Source organism: Carettochelys insculpta, chromosome 3 (assembly GCF_033958435.1).
Source record: "Carettochelys insculpta isolate YL-2023 chromosome 3, ASM3395843v1, whole genome shotgun sequence".
In the NCBI taxonomy this organism is placed as follows: Eukaryota; Metazoa; Chordata; order Testudines; family Carettochelyidae; genus Carettochelys; species Carettochelys insculpta.
In genome coordinates, this window is record NC_134139.1 from 51,610,077 (window position 1) to 51,623,968 (window position 13,892).

Consider the following 13,892-nt stretch of genomic DNA (forward strand, 5'->3'; position numbering starts at 1 on the left):
TAAGAGGGTTTTTTATATTGTCTGACACCCTCACACACTAATAGGTGTATCAACCTGACGGACAGGAATGTTACCGTCCAGTAGCGATCCCTCTAGCTGCGAGCACAGTGGCATTGACTGGGATTGAAGGGCAGGCTTGCCCAGCCCTTTCATGATGAGATGTTGATGGCTCTGAAGCAGGGACTTGACGATCAGGATAATTCAGAAGGTGGGGAGAGGGGGATGCAGTTGGGCTAGCCAGGGTTCCTCCCAGGATGTAAATGAGCCCACAAGGACAGACAGGAAGAAAGAAAAGGTGCAAGTGGCCCTTTCTTTGAGCTGAACTATAACGGAGCATGCACCCTCCACAGACCTGCGCTGCTGTGCATCAGTCACATGTTGTAGAGGGTTATGCTGCACAAAAAAAACAAAAGCAAAAACGAAACAAGCAGAACAAAAAAGCGGTCAAGTAGCACTTTAAAGACTAACAAAATAGTTTATTAGGTGAGCTTTCGTGGGCCAGACCCACTTCTTCAGACCATAGCCAGACCAGAACAGACTCTGGTCTGAAGAAGTGGGTCTGTCCCACGAAAGCTCACCTAATAAACTATTTTGCTCGTCTTTAAAGTGCTACTTGACTGCTTTTTTGCTTTGGTAGTATATAGACTAGCACGGCTCCCTCTCTGTTACTATAAAACAAGCAGAGGGCTTCCTAGGAAATTAGCAGCCTCCCCAAACCAAGAGGATGTAGGTCACCATGAGTCATTAGTGGCTTTTAATAAACTGTAACAGCTGAATGATTACTGACTCGGTGCACTGGGCTCTATCACTCCCCATTGCTGGAGCTCATCGGTATGAGCTATGTGTTAGCTTTACTTACAGGACTGTCACACCTCACACAGAATATGGTCCGATGGTAACAGATGCAAGCAAGCTGACAGCTTGGAAATAAAGATCTCCATAATGCCATTTCTTATTTGGCTAAGATAGAGTCAGCTGGATTAATTGCTGAAAGATTCTCAACATCTTGCTGGGGGACATGATGTGCCCACAGCACCAGAAGAGGTGAGGGGTGGGGAGTAGGGCTAGTGGTTGTGGCAGGGGACTGTGAACAATGCAGCACGGCTCATGGCAAGGATAGGGCACTGGACTAGGTAGACTAAAGCTGGCTTCTATTCCCTGCTGTGGATGATCATGCACAATGGGGGCAGTGGTACTTACTTCCCTGTGCAAAGGGCTTTGAAATCTATGAAAACAAAAATGTTGCGTAAAACAGATACTAGTAGATACTATTGCTCTGTCCAGGTGACCGTAGGGAAATCACCACCCCTGGTCTATGTCTCAGTATCCCCCTCTGTAAAACAAGGACAATACACACCATCTTCCAGAGGTGTTGTGAGGCTGAATTCATCAAGGATTTTATAACGCTTTGAGGCCTCTGGATCAAAAGGTGCACAAAGTATTTTTCCTGTGATTATTCACATATTGTCACTTACCTTCACGGCCACCTGCAAGGGACTGGGGTCACTGGGAATCCCCACCACCTGGCCTTCATATACTTCACCAAAGGCTCCATGGCCCAAACCCCTGGATAAACCAGAAAATATAACGAAGTTTAAATGCAGAACATGCCCATGGTAATATTCTCATCACAAGAAACAGAATATGGGTGTAGCATCCACGACCTGAGTAAAACATGAAGGGCTGAAATGTCAGTCCTGGCCATGCTACTGGTACTACTCTACACAGCCATTTGCAGGAACATGGCTTGCATTCCAATCTTTTGTCTGTCTTTCACGCACAACATATTTAATTGCCAGGGGAGGGAGCCCTCAGAAATAACAGCTTGTGGACCCTTAATATATATGTCAAAAATGGCATCACCCATTTCCAAGTCATTGATAACTCAGAAGGAAATGATCTCAAATGCTATTGGATCAATGTCATAACAGATAAAGCACAAGATGGGGAACTAGTAATCACTGATACAAATCACCAAATCACACCTATCTACAATATGTAGGGAAAAAGTTGCATGATCATGGGGCCTTCAAAGTAAGTGGCATATGCTGGAGAAATATGAGGGAATTCTTTATCAGACCTTATCTTAACAGATAACGAGGATGATGATAACACTAAGCGTTAATTGTAGGTTAGGTACAAGTGATGACCACTTGATCACATTTATAAATGTACAAGTTGAATAAAGTCAAATCTAGTACACTCCCTCTCGCTCTTGCTCTCTAACAGCAATTTCACAAAGCTGAAAAGAATGATGAACCAAATCAATTGGGAGGGAGAATTTAATCAGAAAAACAAATAACAAAGACCACCTTACTAGTTACCCAAACAGACAAATTTGAGAAAGCAAGATGTGCTAATTTAAAAAAAATTGACTTGGTTTAATAAGGAAGTGAAAGCAGCTATAAAATATAATTACAAATGGAAGAAGGTGGAAGCTCATAGTACTGAATGTGCATGAGAAGTTAGGAAGCATAGGAAATTGATAAGGGAAGTCAAAGTACACAATGAGAAATCTATGGCCAGCAGAGTTAAGGACAATAAGGATTTTAAAAATATATTAGAAATAACAAGAAATTACCACAGTATTGGTCCATTACTGTATGGGAATGATAGAATTATCAATAATGCAGAAAAGGTAGCAGTGTTCAATACATATTTCTGTTCTATATTTGGAGAAAAAAAACAGATGATGTAGTCTCATCATTTTGCGATAATATCTTTTTCATTCCAGTAGTGTCAAGAAGGTCAATGAACAGAAGCTACTAGAGTTGGATGTTTTAAAGTCAGCAGATTGGGATAACTTGCACCTCACAGTTTTAAAAGGGCTGGCTGAGGACCTTGCTGGACCATTAATGTTGATTTTCAATAACTCTTGGAGCACTGGAGAAGTTTCAGAAGATTGTAAGAAAGCTCAAGTTGGGCCACTTTTTTAAAAGGGCAAAGAGGATGACCTGGGTAATTACAAGTCTCTCACCCTGACATCAATCCTGGGCAAGAAAAAGGAGCAGCTGACATGGCACTCAATTAATAAAGAATTGAAAAATTAAATGACAATGTAATTAATGCAAATAAACACTGGTTTATGGAAAATAGATTCTATCCAACTAACTTGGTATCTTTTTTATGAGATTACAAGTTTAGCTGAGAAAGGTAATAATTCTGACATGATATAATTAGACTTCCATAAAGTGTTTGACTCAGTACCAAACAACATTTCAATTAAAAACTAGAATGATCTAAAATTAACACAGGATACATTAAAGTGTGTGGGAAGATCAGCCTCACTCCTGGGCCCCAGCCCCTTCTTCTTCTCACAGTATCACAGGCAATCTGGGTACTGTGGTCTGGGCCCCACATGCTCTAACTGTGGTTTGGATTTATTTCTCCTGGCTGAAGGGGGCAGTGGTAGGTGCCCCCTGCTCTGCCTGGGCTGGGCAGGCCATCCTCCCCAGCCTCTGGCTGACCTTGGTGGTCACTTGGGGGGATAGGAGACCAAACACTCCCTGTGGGAACTCTTCACTTCCCCTGCTGAATCTGACAAAGTTGGCGTTCTTCTCCTCAGCTGTCTAACTCTCTCTCAGTCTGTTGTCACCTCCTCATCTCACTTCAACTTCCTCTTCTGCTCTCTCCCTTTTCACCCAGCAGGGAAGGCTTTTTAAAAAGTCCCGGGGCAGCTTCAAGTGAGGTGAGCTGGCCCTAACTGATTTATAGCAGCCTCTTCTCGGCGGCTTCCATAGGTCAGCTGTACCCCACTGTCCTGAAGTATCCCTCTGTTAATTAGCCAGACTGTCTCTGCTTGTTTAATATTGCCTCTCTCCCCTTCTAAGCTAGCCCTTTGGCCTGACCCTGTCACAAGAGGTAAAAGACTGGCTGATAAGTCTCAAAATATAGCTGTAAATGGGACACTGTCATTAAGTATTCATAGAGTACATAACTGAGCACACCTATGAACACAGAACATAGGCCTTACTTACAAGATAGGGAATTCTATTTGGACAAACAGTGACTCTGGAAAAGATCTGGGAGTTAAAGGGGATAATCAGCCCATGAAAGCTCCCAAGATAAGACTATGACCAAAAAGAACTAATACCATTTTGGGATGCACGAATGGAGTTATCTCAAGTAGGGGTATAGAAGTTATTTCACCTCTGCGTTGGGCACAGCTGCAATGGCTGCTGAAATAGTGTGCCCAGTCCTGATGCCCACACTTGACAAACGATGGTGATAAATTGGAGAGGATTCAGAGAAGAGCCATGAGACTAATTAAAGGATTAGAAAATTTGCCTTATAGTGATAGACTGACTTGATTATAGTCTATAAGTATCTACATGGGGAACAATTATTTAATAATGGGTTCTTCAGTCTCGCAGAGAAAGGTAAACATGATTCAGTTGCTGGATGTTGAAGTTAGACAAATTCACAGGAGAAATAAGATGTAAATCTTTAATAGTGACAGTAATTAACCATCAGAGCAAGGGTCATTTCCATCACTGGCAAGTTTGAAAACCAGATAGAGCCACGGACAACAAGTTAGGAAGCCAATCTACTGAAGTTAGCACGTTGGCACAGTAGTATGTAACACACTGCGTTGTCCTCTTCTGTTGCAACAAGAGCAGTTTCTAATTTTAGTTTACTTGCTGTTGTATCTGCTTACAGAGGGACCTGAACCTGGGAACCTCTGGAGCTTAAATCAAGAGCCTCTACCACTCAAGCTGAAAGCCAGCTGGCTCTCAGTTAAGGCTGTAGAAGAAACTCTATCTATGTGGTCTAGGTGACACTACCTGGGATGGTCGACCACACCCAGTAGGTGTGTGGCTTATTCTGTGTAATGAAGAAATGTGCTAAAAAGATGTCCTATCATGGATAAACTTTTTATTTAATAACCACACTCTAAATTTGCTAACAACTCCTTATACAATTACATATCTTACTTAAAGAAAGCATCAAATGAGAAGCTGTGAAGGTGCAATGGATGTCAAGAAACCTGAATTCTGATCTGGTTTCTGCCACAGACTCACCTATGCCTGTGCCTCAGTTTTCCCCATCTGTTAACACATGCTCTGTAGAGTGCTCAGATCCAGAGATTAACAACATTAGTTAAGTGCTAAAAATGGGGATGGCAGATGTTATGAACATATTATGAATAAGGGTTAATTATGAAACAAGAAAGAGAAAAAAGGAAACAAAAATGTTATGCCTCATTAATGCACATTTTCTTCATTGTGCTCATTATACAAGCTTTGAGTTGCTGCTTATTCTGGTTTTCACGTCATGAATCTTAAAGAACTAAGTGCAATAACAGTTACGTCACATGTCATTCAGGGTTCAGACACGCAGCGTGACAACACCACCGTGAACGTAGAGGAGATGGAAGCTGCCGGACTGACAGTCCTGGAATTTTCTCTTCATCCACAAAGGGGGTAGTGCAAGCTTCCTTGACTCTGACATGGAGGAGGCTTCTCATTGCTCACTCCTGTTGTTCCAGTTGCTGATGTTACTCTTATTGCCAGGAATCCAGCCACAGACTTCTAACGAACCTCCTCTAACCCTCATGGTCCCCATCCTCCAATAACTCAGTCTAAACACAAGGGGAATTCCACAAAGTCTTTGAGAGCCCGGAAGAAAGCTCTCTGGGGTCTGAATTACTGGGCTTCGTGGTGATAGCTCTTCAATTCCTTCTACAAGGCAGAAGATGAATAATGTGCCTATGACAGGCTAAGGCTAGTCTCTAGTCACCACATTCATCATGTGGAAAGCATGGACTACCACCCTAACTGCCTTAGACCCTTGTGTGCCCCAAAGTAGGCCAGCTGTGTGGATATGTAGAAAAATGAGAAAGTGTGAGAAAAATGGTGTGTGTGTGTGTGTGTGTGTGCACTCACAGTGTGTACAGTGAGGTGCAGGGAAGGCAAATAGATGAGCTTACCTTATCAGGGAGATATTCTTCCGAGGCACCTCTTTGAGATCACTGATGGAGGTGGTTTTTCCTGCAAAGCAGTAGTTGGGATTGTAGTCTGTCATAATAGTGGAGGTACGCAGTCTGCTCAGTTTATACTCAGGGCTTTGTAATTCCAGCTGCATGGCTTGCAGCTCCTGGTGTTTCCGGCGATACACTAGAAATGGAGCACAGTGAATCAGGATGCAGACCATCCGATGAACATGAAGGCAACCAGCACAGAACATACATGCAGTGGAACTGGTACAGTACTCAAATTCTAGTGAACAAAACTAACAGAGGCCTTGGCAAACTGCTGCACATTGAACGCCTACCTGCAGAAGTCTGGATGCTTTCCTAATGCTCAGCTGAATTTATCTAACTTTGTTCAATTTAGAAATTAGTCTAAGAACTAACTCATTCTTGAGACTTCCAGCATTTCTCAATTTGAACAGGATGAAATCCACTAACAGTGAACTTGGAGATAACAAATCTGTTTTATTAGAGATTGTCTGGGCTTCCCAGTATGGATCCAAATCCAGCTTTTCCAAACTTCCAGGGTGTTTGGACACAGGACTTTGAATAAGTGCCTAGCTTACCAGCATGGAAAGCAGGTATAAGACACAACAAGAAGCAATGCCTCCTCCGGGTCTTAGCGCTCACCCTCTCCATCCCTGTTCTGACTATTTCTGAAGGAACCCACAAGCAGGATGTTGCAGCATGCTCCTGCACCCCAAACAGGAGCATCCTCAATCTGAGCCTTCAAAAAAGATGAGTTTTCTTTAACAAACAAACAAACAAACACACAAAACAGCTTAAAGTTTGTGTCCTAATGCCTATGTTCTTGGCTCCACTAGAAACACCTTAGATGAGAAGCACAATATGCCACAACTTTTGCTGCTCTGTGCGTGTTTTGCTTTATGAGACACTCACCTATCATGATCCCGGAAAAAGCCAGAATGAGGGCAGCAACCAGTGCCGAAGTCACTACAGACAAGACCAAGGAAAGGGGAAGATGAGCCACAGGGTCAGCTGAAAGAGATGAACAAGGAAGGGGGTTACTTGCTTTAAATGATATCCCTACAGTTATTTAAAAATATTTTCTGTCCCTCCTTCCACTAGCTCTGTCTGTCACTCTGACACTGTAGGAAACAGAGGAGAACCTCTGCTGCAATCAGCTCCCAGATCTATGGCTACCAGTGGCTCATTGTTTCAGTTTCCTCAGTTAAATTTGAACCATAAAAATAGATGTTTTCCTCTCGGGAAAGTAACACGCACACTCACTGGCTTTGAACACAAGGCCATATAAAACTGGGTGAAAAAGAGAATATTAAATTATCTGGGGCCTGAGTATCGCCATCAATGCCAAGTCACAGCAAAACCAGAACGAGGACAACTGCAATATATCATCTGCTCAGTCTGGAGTGGGTGAACTTTTTGAGGGCCGCCTCAGCTTATGGAAATTGTACGGAGAGCCATGAATGCTCACAAGACTGGGCTTGGAGTGAGGGAGGAGGTGAAGGCTCCAACTGGAGATGTGGGCTCTGGGGTAGGGCAGAGGACGAAGGGTCTGGGATGCAGGACAGTGCTTTGGGCTTGGACTGAGAGATTCGGAGGGGAGGAGGGGGATTGGGGCTAGGGCAGGAGTTTGGAGCATGGAGGGCAGGATGAGGGCCCCAGCTGGGGTTGCAGGCTACACGATGGGGCTGTGGAGGAGGAGTTCAGGGTACAGGAGCGTGTTCTGGAATAGGACTGAGGGTGGGAGATGACCAAGGAGTCTGAGCGAGTACTGGGACACATGGGGAGGTGAGGAGTGCAGGCTCTGGGCGATGCTCACCCGAAGCAGCTCCCAGGAACAGGCACGTCCCCCTTCCAGCTCCTATGTGGAGGTGTGGCCAGGGGGTTTGGCATGCTTTCCCATCTGTAGGCACCACCCCTGTAGCTCCTATTGGCTGTGATTCCCAGGAGGCAGAGGGGAGACATGCTACTTCCAGGCGCTGACTGCAGCAGGGCAATCCCCTGACCCTGCTCCCTAGCAAGTGCTCGAGGGCCAGATTAAAATGGCTGATCGGCTGGATGTGGTCTGTAGTTTGCCCACCCCTGTGCTAAATGCATCCATTCTTCAGCACAAAGAATCGATGGCTACAGGTGGGTAAAACTCTAGTACACATAGCAGAGTGAGCTGGCTTGTAACAGCCCCCCTGCATTGTCTGCAATTTAATACTACTTATGGAGCACTTTCCTACCACGGATCACAAGGCAACCTGTGTCCATCCCCATGCCCAGAGAAATACATCTGAATAGCCCCATTTTACTGATGGGGAGACTGTGCAATGTAAAGCGGTTAATCTTCCCTAGTCAGTGGCAGAGCTGGGAATAGAACCGAGAACACGGTCTTCGAGTCCCCAGCTCTACCTGCTAGACTTAGAACCTCTTCAACATATGCATGTGTGGGAAAAGGCTAGTACAGGAGCTCAGAGAATAAGCAGGGCAAATATACGCCACTGTGCTTGCCTATGCTTTGTATTCAGCCCTCAAATAAAGCACAGACCGGAATTCTCATCCTTGCCTTCCCTTACTGGCCTCTGCCCCGTGATGTTTGTTGCTCCCTCTGCCTCAGGCCTATCGCACTTCATCTCTGGCTCTTGGGAGGCCAAAACTTAGGAGGTTGAGTTTGACTGGAAAATTCAGTGTTGCCATTTCAGATTTCAAGAAGGAGGAAACAAATTTACCGGAGGCCAAGGGGCTACTTAGGCTGCTGGAAGTTCTTCTGTTTTTTGAAGGATAAAATGTAGGAAGTACAAAATCAGCCAGCCTCCTTCGCTGCTGCAAGGGCAGAGACCTCACAGTGCCTAGGAAAAGCTGAGACTCTGAATCACAAGAGAGAGGCCTCCAATGCATGGTCGAACAAGGGGGTCTTTGCTCCTTGAGCAGCTGACATTCTGGCCACCTTTGCCAATTGCAACTTCTAGACGGAGCACTGGGGCCAATCAGGGGTGAGGGTATGTGGCACCTGACGAGGTTGGAGTAGAGCTGCAGTAGCTTCAGCCCATGGAACAGGTGGGTAGGTCAAAGAGCATCCTCCAGGCTGCCTCTGGGTCTCCGCTTGTTGAAAGTTTCAGAGAGCAGAGCTGTTTTTTGAGCCTGTTACTCAAGCTGCTCCCTAGGGCAGTCCCATGCATAACCCATGAGAGGGGACCCTGGGGGCTTGAGTTCCCTGCAAAGACTTGTCTTCCTCCACAGCCAAGGGCAGCACCCTAAAATTAACACGTAGGATGAAACACACTTTGGGGAAAGTGCCATTTGCTCCCCACACCTGTATCTCAAATCTGGGAAAATTCCTCCTCTTTTAGGGATGAGGGAGTGAGAGTTAATTTCAGATCAGGGTTCTCTTTCTGATCTGTGCCAGATACAGTGTCAATGTAACCAAAGGCTTCCCCGTTAAGGAGCCCCCAGACCCACAAATCACACACCTTGCCCCTTCAGTGCAAAATATAACTTAACTGCTTCAAGTGCTGTCCAGATTCTTAGTGCAAAACACATCAGCAGTGCTGCCCCTTATGTCAGCTTCCTTGCCACTGAAGCACACTGTATTTCCACTGCAAATGCCGGCAACGAAGGGGATCATTAATCAGGGTGAACTATAAAGAAAGACTAAAGGCTTCTGTGCTGCCCTGTACCCTGGGTCGTTAAGGAAGCTTTCACTATGCAGTCACCCACAGATATTACTTTGCATCCCAAAGGAGCTCCTTCCTTGCTACGCCTTCTTACCTACACAAGAGACGCCATCATCAGCTAGGTCTGTCCCCGGCTCACAGAAGCAAATGACTTTTTGAGTCTCGAGATCGACACGGCACTCATCAAGCTCACAGTGGCTGCAGTTGAGATGCAGCTTAATAGCCACCTCTCCGTGCCCCTCTGTCACTAGGGAAGAGATGAAATTGGCCAAGTTTGTTACTGCAGAGATAACCCTGGAGTTTCCCCAGACAGGGACAGGAGAACTGCTGCACTATGTGATGGTAAATGCAGACGTGGACTGTGGCCAAGTGTCCCACATCAGGACACTGTCGGAGAAAACCTTTCCTGACTGCCATTCGACCTTCTCTGCTGACGGCATCCCTGCACCTCACTGCACCGGGGAGAGGAGATTGAAGGCATCTCAGCTCTTAGTTTTCATTCTCCAAAAAATCCTTCTGCTAAGCTGTCTGGGACACCTGCACAGTAGCCATACTGAACCAGCTATGCTGGTGCCACGTGGCCACACAGCTGCAACCCTTCAGTGAATTCCACAGCGTGGAAAGGCATCCGACCTGCTTTGCATTGTCTCTTGAGAGCACAAGGAGCATTGTGGGGCAAAGGGCATTCTGCAGCCGGGTGAAGTGCTGCTGGAGCCGTCCTGTGCCCTCCATGCTACAGCAAGCCCCGCTGGGGCTATGGGAGTGGTGGGAGGCAACCTAAGTTAGAACAACAAGAAGTCCTGAGTCACCTTATAGAGTAACAGATTTATTGGAGCATAAGCTTTTGTGGGCAAGGACCCACTTCGTCAGATGCACGTGGATCTTTGCCCACAAAAGCTTACGCTCCAATACTCTATTACTCTATAAGGTGCCACAGGACTTCTCATTGTTTTTACAGATACAGACTAACACAGCTACCCCTCTGATCTAAGTTAGGGCAGTTCTCAGGTGTTTCCGAGTCTGTGCTGGGGCTGAGCTATGCAGAGCAGCCCCTGCTGGGGAAATCAAGTAGAAGTCCTCAGTTCTTGAGGTAAGTACAGCAGGGAAAGCTATCAAGGTAGCCTGCTTCACTTGTAGGGACTTGGGGAAGTGCCTCATCATCTGCTAGAGCAACATATATATCACAGGCTGACAGGCTTGGAGAGAGAGGCCTGCTAAATCACCTAGCCCATGCTCCATCCAGGACTGGACTGTCATAGTGGGTTGTTGTAAACCAGACGTACTCCAGCTTCTTTGATTAACAACAGTTTTTTTTTTAAAATACAGACAACACACCTATCCTCACAGTACCTCTACAGGTCCCCACTTTCTGCAGGCAAGGCAGCACTGGAACACCCAAACAATTCCTTGTTCATCTCTCTGCCTACCTTCTCACACTGCCTGCTTTATTACCAACATTATGAGAGTTGGTTCCCCGCAGTATTTCTTGGATTCATTTCCAGTCCAATTTGAAATGACATACGAAATGAAGCTGCTGTCACTTTTCATGCGAAGACCTCTCCACAGACTAAGATACCTCATCAGTTAGGAAGTATTTCCCCAATAGCTTCCATCTTTTTTTCTTTTCTCATTTTCATCTCCTTACTCCTCATTGGATTACACTAAACAATTTGTCTCTTTCCTTGGTGTTCACCACCACGCAAACCTGTATCTTCTGTCTAAGAATCCCAAAGCTTTGACAGAAACAACTTACTCCACACATGAAGGAAACTCACAAGAACCAACTCCTGCCCAATATCAATACCTTTTAGTGCAGGGGTGTATAAAGTACCCAGTGGACTAATAAAGGACACACCATCCTCACCATCCATCTCTGGGTCATTGTCTGCTGCAGCATTGCCACCTATGTCAAATCAGAAGGTACCTTAACATACTGGGAGGGTTCATTACATCTAAAACACAATTAAAGATTGCAGCATGCAAGCAAATTCACAATATGCAGCATCCAAATGAGAAAAGGTAATTAATCATTCTAAATATCCAACCGGGATGTTTAATAGATGGTGGGAGTGTTTAGTGGACAGTGGTATGGACTACTCACTTTTTGCTTCTGGGAGTTCAGCTTAACAACACGTGTAGCTTGTAATGAAGCAAATTAATCTTTCAGCTCAGTCCCTGGCTGACTATTGTCTGCTAAGCACAAACATCACCTTTAATCATTTGGATGCTGTAAAAACATATAAACAGATCATCCAATGCATTCATTTGGGTAGTGGACTGGACAACGCCAGTGTGTAAGGGTTAAACAGCACAGCTGCTGGTCAGGCTATGTACTCCCAGGCTATGCACTGGGAGTAACAGTCATCTGAGTTGCTTTCTCTCCTCTACACCCTTTGGCCAGGGTGGTCCACCAGCAATGGGGGACTGATGGATCTCGCATGGGAAATGTCCAAGTGGGCCTTGGACAAGCAGAGATCTCGGACGTGGAGCGGTAGCTCAATATTTTGATCTGTTAACATGCACAGATGCCCTTTTTGCCCCCCCAAAAAGAGAGGGTTTCTTTTCCAGTTTCATCACTTTTGGCAAGACAGAAAATAGCACACTGCACACAGTATTATCTTACATGAGACATTCTGCTGGAAAAAAAATGTTACTCACATCATCATCACAATGCATGTGGTCAAGTTAGGCATTAAGGTTAATTACTGCCTTGAAGTGTTTGGAATCTACCATTGCCCTGATTTCAAGCCACAGTAGTGGGTAACCACGGGGAAAAAGTCCACCACATCTGAAGAGATGGGTGGCCACAAGGGCTGGTTATGGGTTGTGGAGCTGTTCACCCTGTGGTGATTACTTTCCGTCTGGCCCATATCCATAGTAATGCAGAGTCATTGCCATCTGACGGCTGACCTGCAGACCATTGGAAATGAATTAGTAGCCTCCATTCAGTTCCTTGTTGACAAAAGCCCCCATAATACCATTAATTGATCTCTCTGGTAGGCAGTCTTAGCACAAGAGCCAAGGACTGGACCATGGAGACTAAAATACCTGCCTTGCTGCTAGAGGAATCACCTCTAGCGATGAGGCATGTGGTATTAGGGCCATGTTAAGAAAGTTTGCTTTGCCACTGCTCATGCTGGATCTTCTTTAAGGCTATGTCCACACTGCACTATTAACCCAGTAATTGGCACAAGGGTTTGAGCATCTGGGTCAACTCTGTTTGGGCGAGACCACCTCCGCAGCAAAGCCATACCTGGCTATTTCCACATTTGCTTGAACATATCTGGTGGAATATCTCACGGTTTTTCAAGTTCTCTTCACAGAGAACAGCTGGAAGGGCACTGGAGGATACAGGTGATTTAGCCGATGTCCTCGCTGAACAGTAGGTGGGTTTCAATCTGAGTTAAAGAGGCTCATGGCTCTCACCACCCCTACTCTGGGCCAGTTACCCTAGGCTTAAAGCACCTCCAGGCCAGGATTAAAAAAATTCCCCCTCCCCACACATGGATTGTAAGTGGGGTGAAGACTATAACCCAGGTTAACTCTGCAATGTAGACATGCCCTAAATGTGAACACCTGCCATCAGACTCCATGGCAAAAGCCCCCAGATGCTGGTACTGACAGCAGGATTGCAAAGCCTAGAGCTCCTGCTTCTTCAGCATCATGGCCAAGAAACGAAAGGCTCAATATATTGTCATGAGTCAAGAAACACAGTGGGATCTTGAGGACGGTTTTCCAAAAAGCAAAGCCAGGATGCCAGCTGAAGCACTGATATCTGGCTATTTGCTTAAAAGCTAAACAACATATGTTCATCCAGAGCTAAAAAGGCAACACATAGATATTCTATTATATAACAGTCATATATGCTAGCTATAGGAGAATTTCTCATCAGTGTTTTGCTGACTGTTAGCACTAAAGGAGGGGAAGGGACACCTTGAACATGAAGCCACTTTACCTATATATCCTCCGCCTCCTCCACCTGAGGAGCACCCCCCTCCACCCCCTCCGAAACCCCCTCTTGTCTCCCACCCCCACTTCTTCATGGCCTGGGGGCAGGATTTTCCTCCAGTAGCACCTTCCAGCAAGGACTTTCCTGACCACAGGAAGGAAGTGTTATCATTCCAGCCACCTCCACCACCTGCAGTTAAGAAAAGAGAAAGCAGCTCAAGTAAGTTTCTGTTACTGCCAATATATCTATAGCATCAGAACAAATGCTCATTCCAAACATCTCAGCTGCAAGGGAGAACACCATGTAGTGATCAGAGAATGGGAAGAGT

General features: G+C 45.5%; 1 protein-coding gene across 2 annotated transcripts in view; it reads right to left on the minus strand.

Annotated features, from left to right (window-relative positions):
* ALK (ALK receptor tyrosine kinase) overlaps window positions 1-13,892 on the minus strand; it is a 562,657-nt gene that overhangs the window by 24,612 nt on the left and 524,153 nt on the right. Inside the window, exons 1-6 of one of the 2 annotated variants that reach the window (XM_074989827.1) lie at window positions 11,717-11,771; window positions 11,420-11,518; window positions 9,710-9,862; window positions 6,872-6,970; window positions 5,930-6,116; window positions 1,476-1,566 (exon numbers count right to left, since the gene is read on the minus strand). In XM_074989827.1, coding sequence (XP_074845928.1) covers window positions 1,476-1,566; window positions 5,930-6,116; window positions 6,872-6,970; window positions 9,710-9,862; window positions 11,420-11,486 — 597 coding nt within the window. In that variant the 5' untranslated portion in view covers window positions 11,487-11,518; window positions 11,717-11,771. Of the gene's footprint in view, window positions 1-1,475; window positions 1,567-5,929; window positions 6,117-6,871; window positions 6,971-9,709; window positions 9,863-11,419; window positions 11,519-11,716; window positions 11,772-13,690; window positions 13,754-13,892 lie in introns of those variants that run through there. The other variant, XM_074989826.1, reaches the window with a different exon arrangement.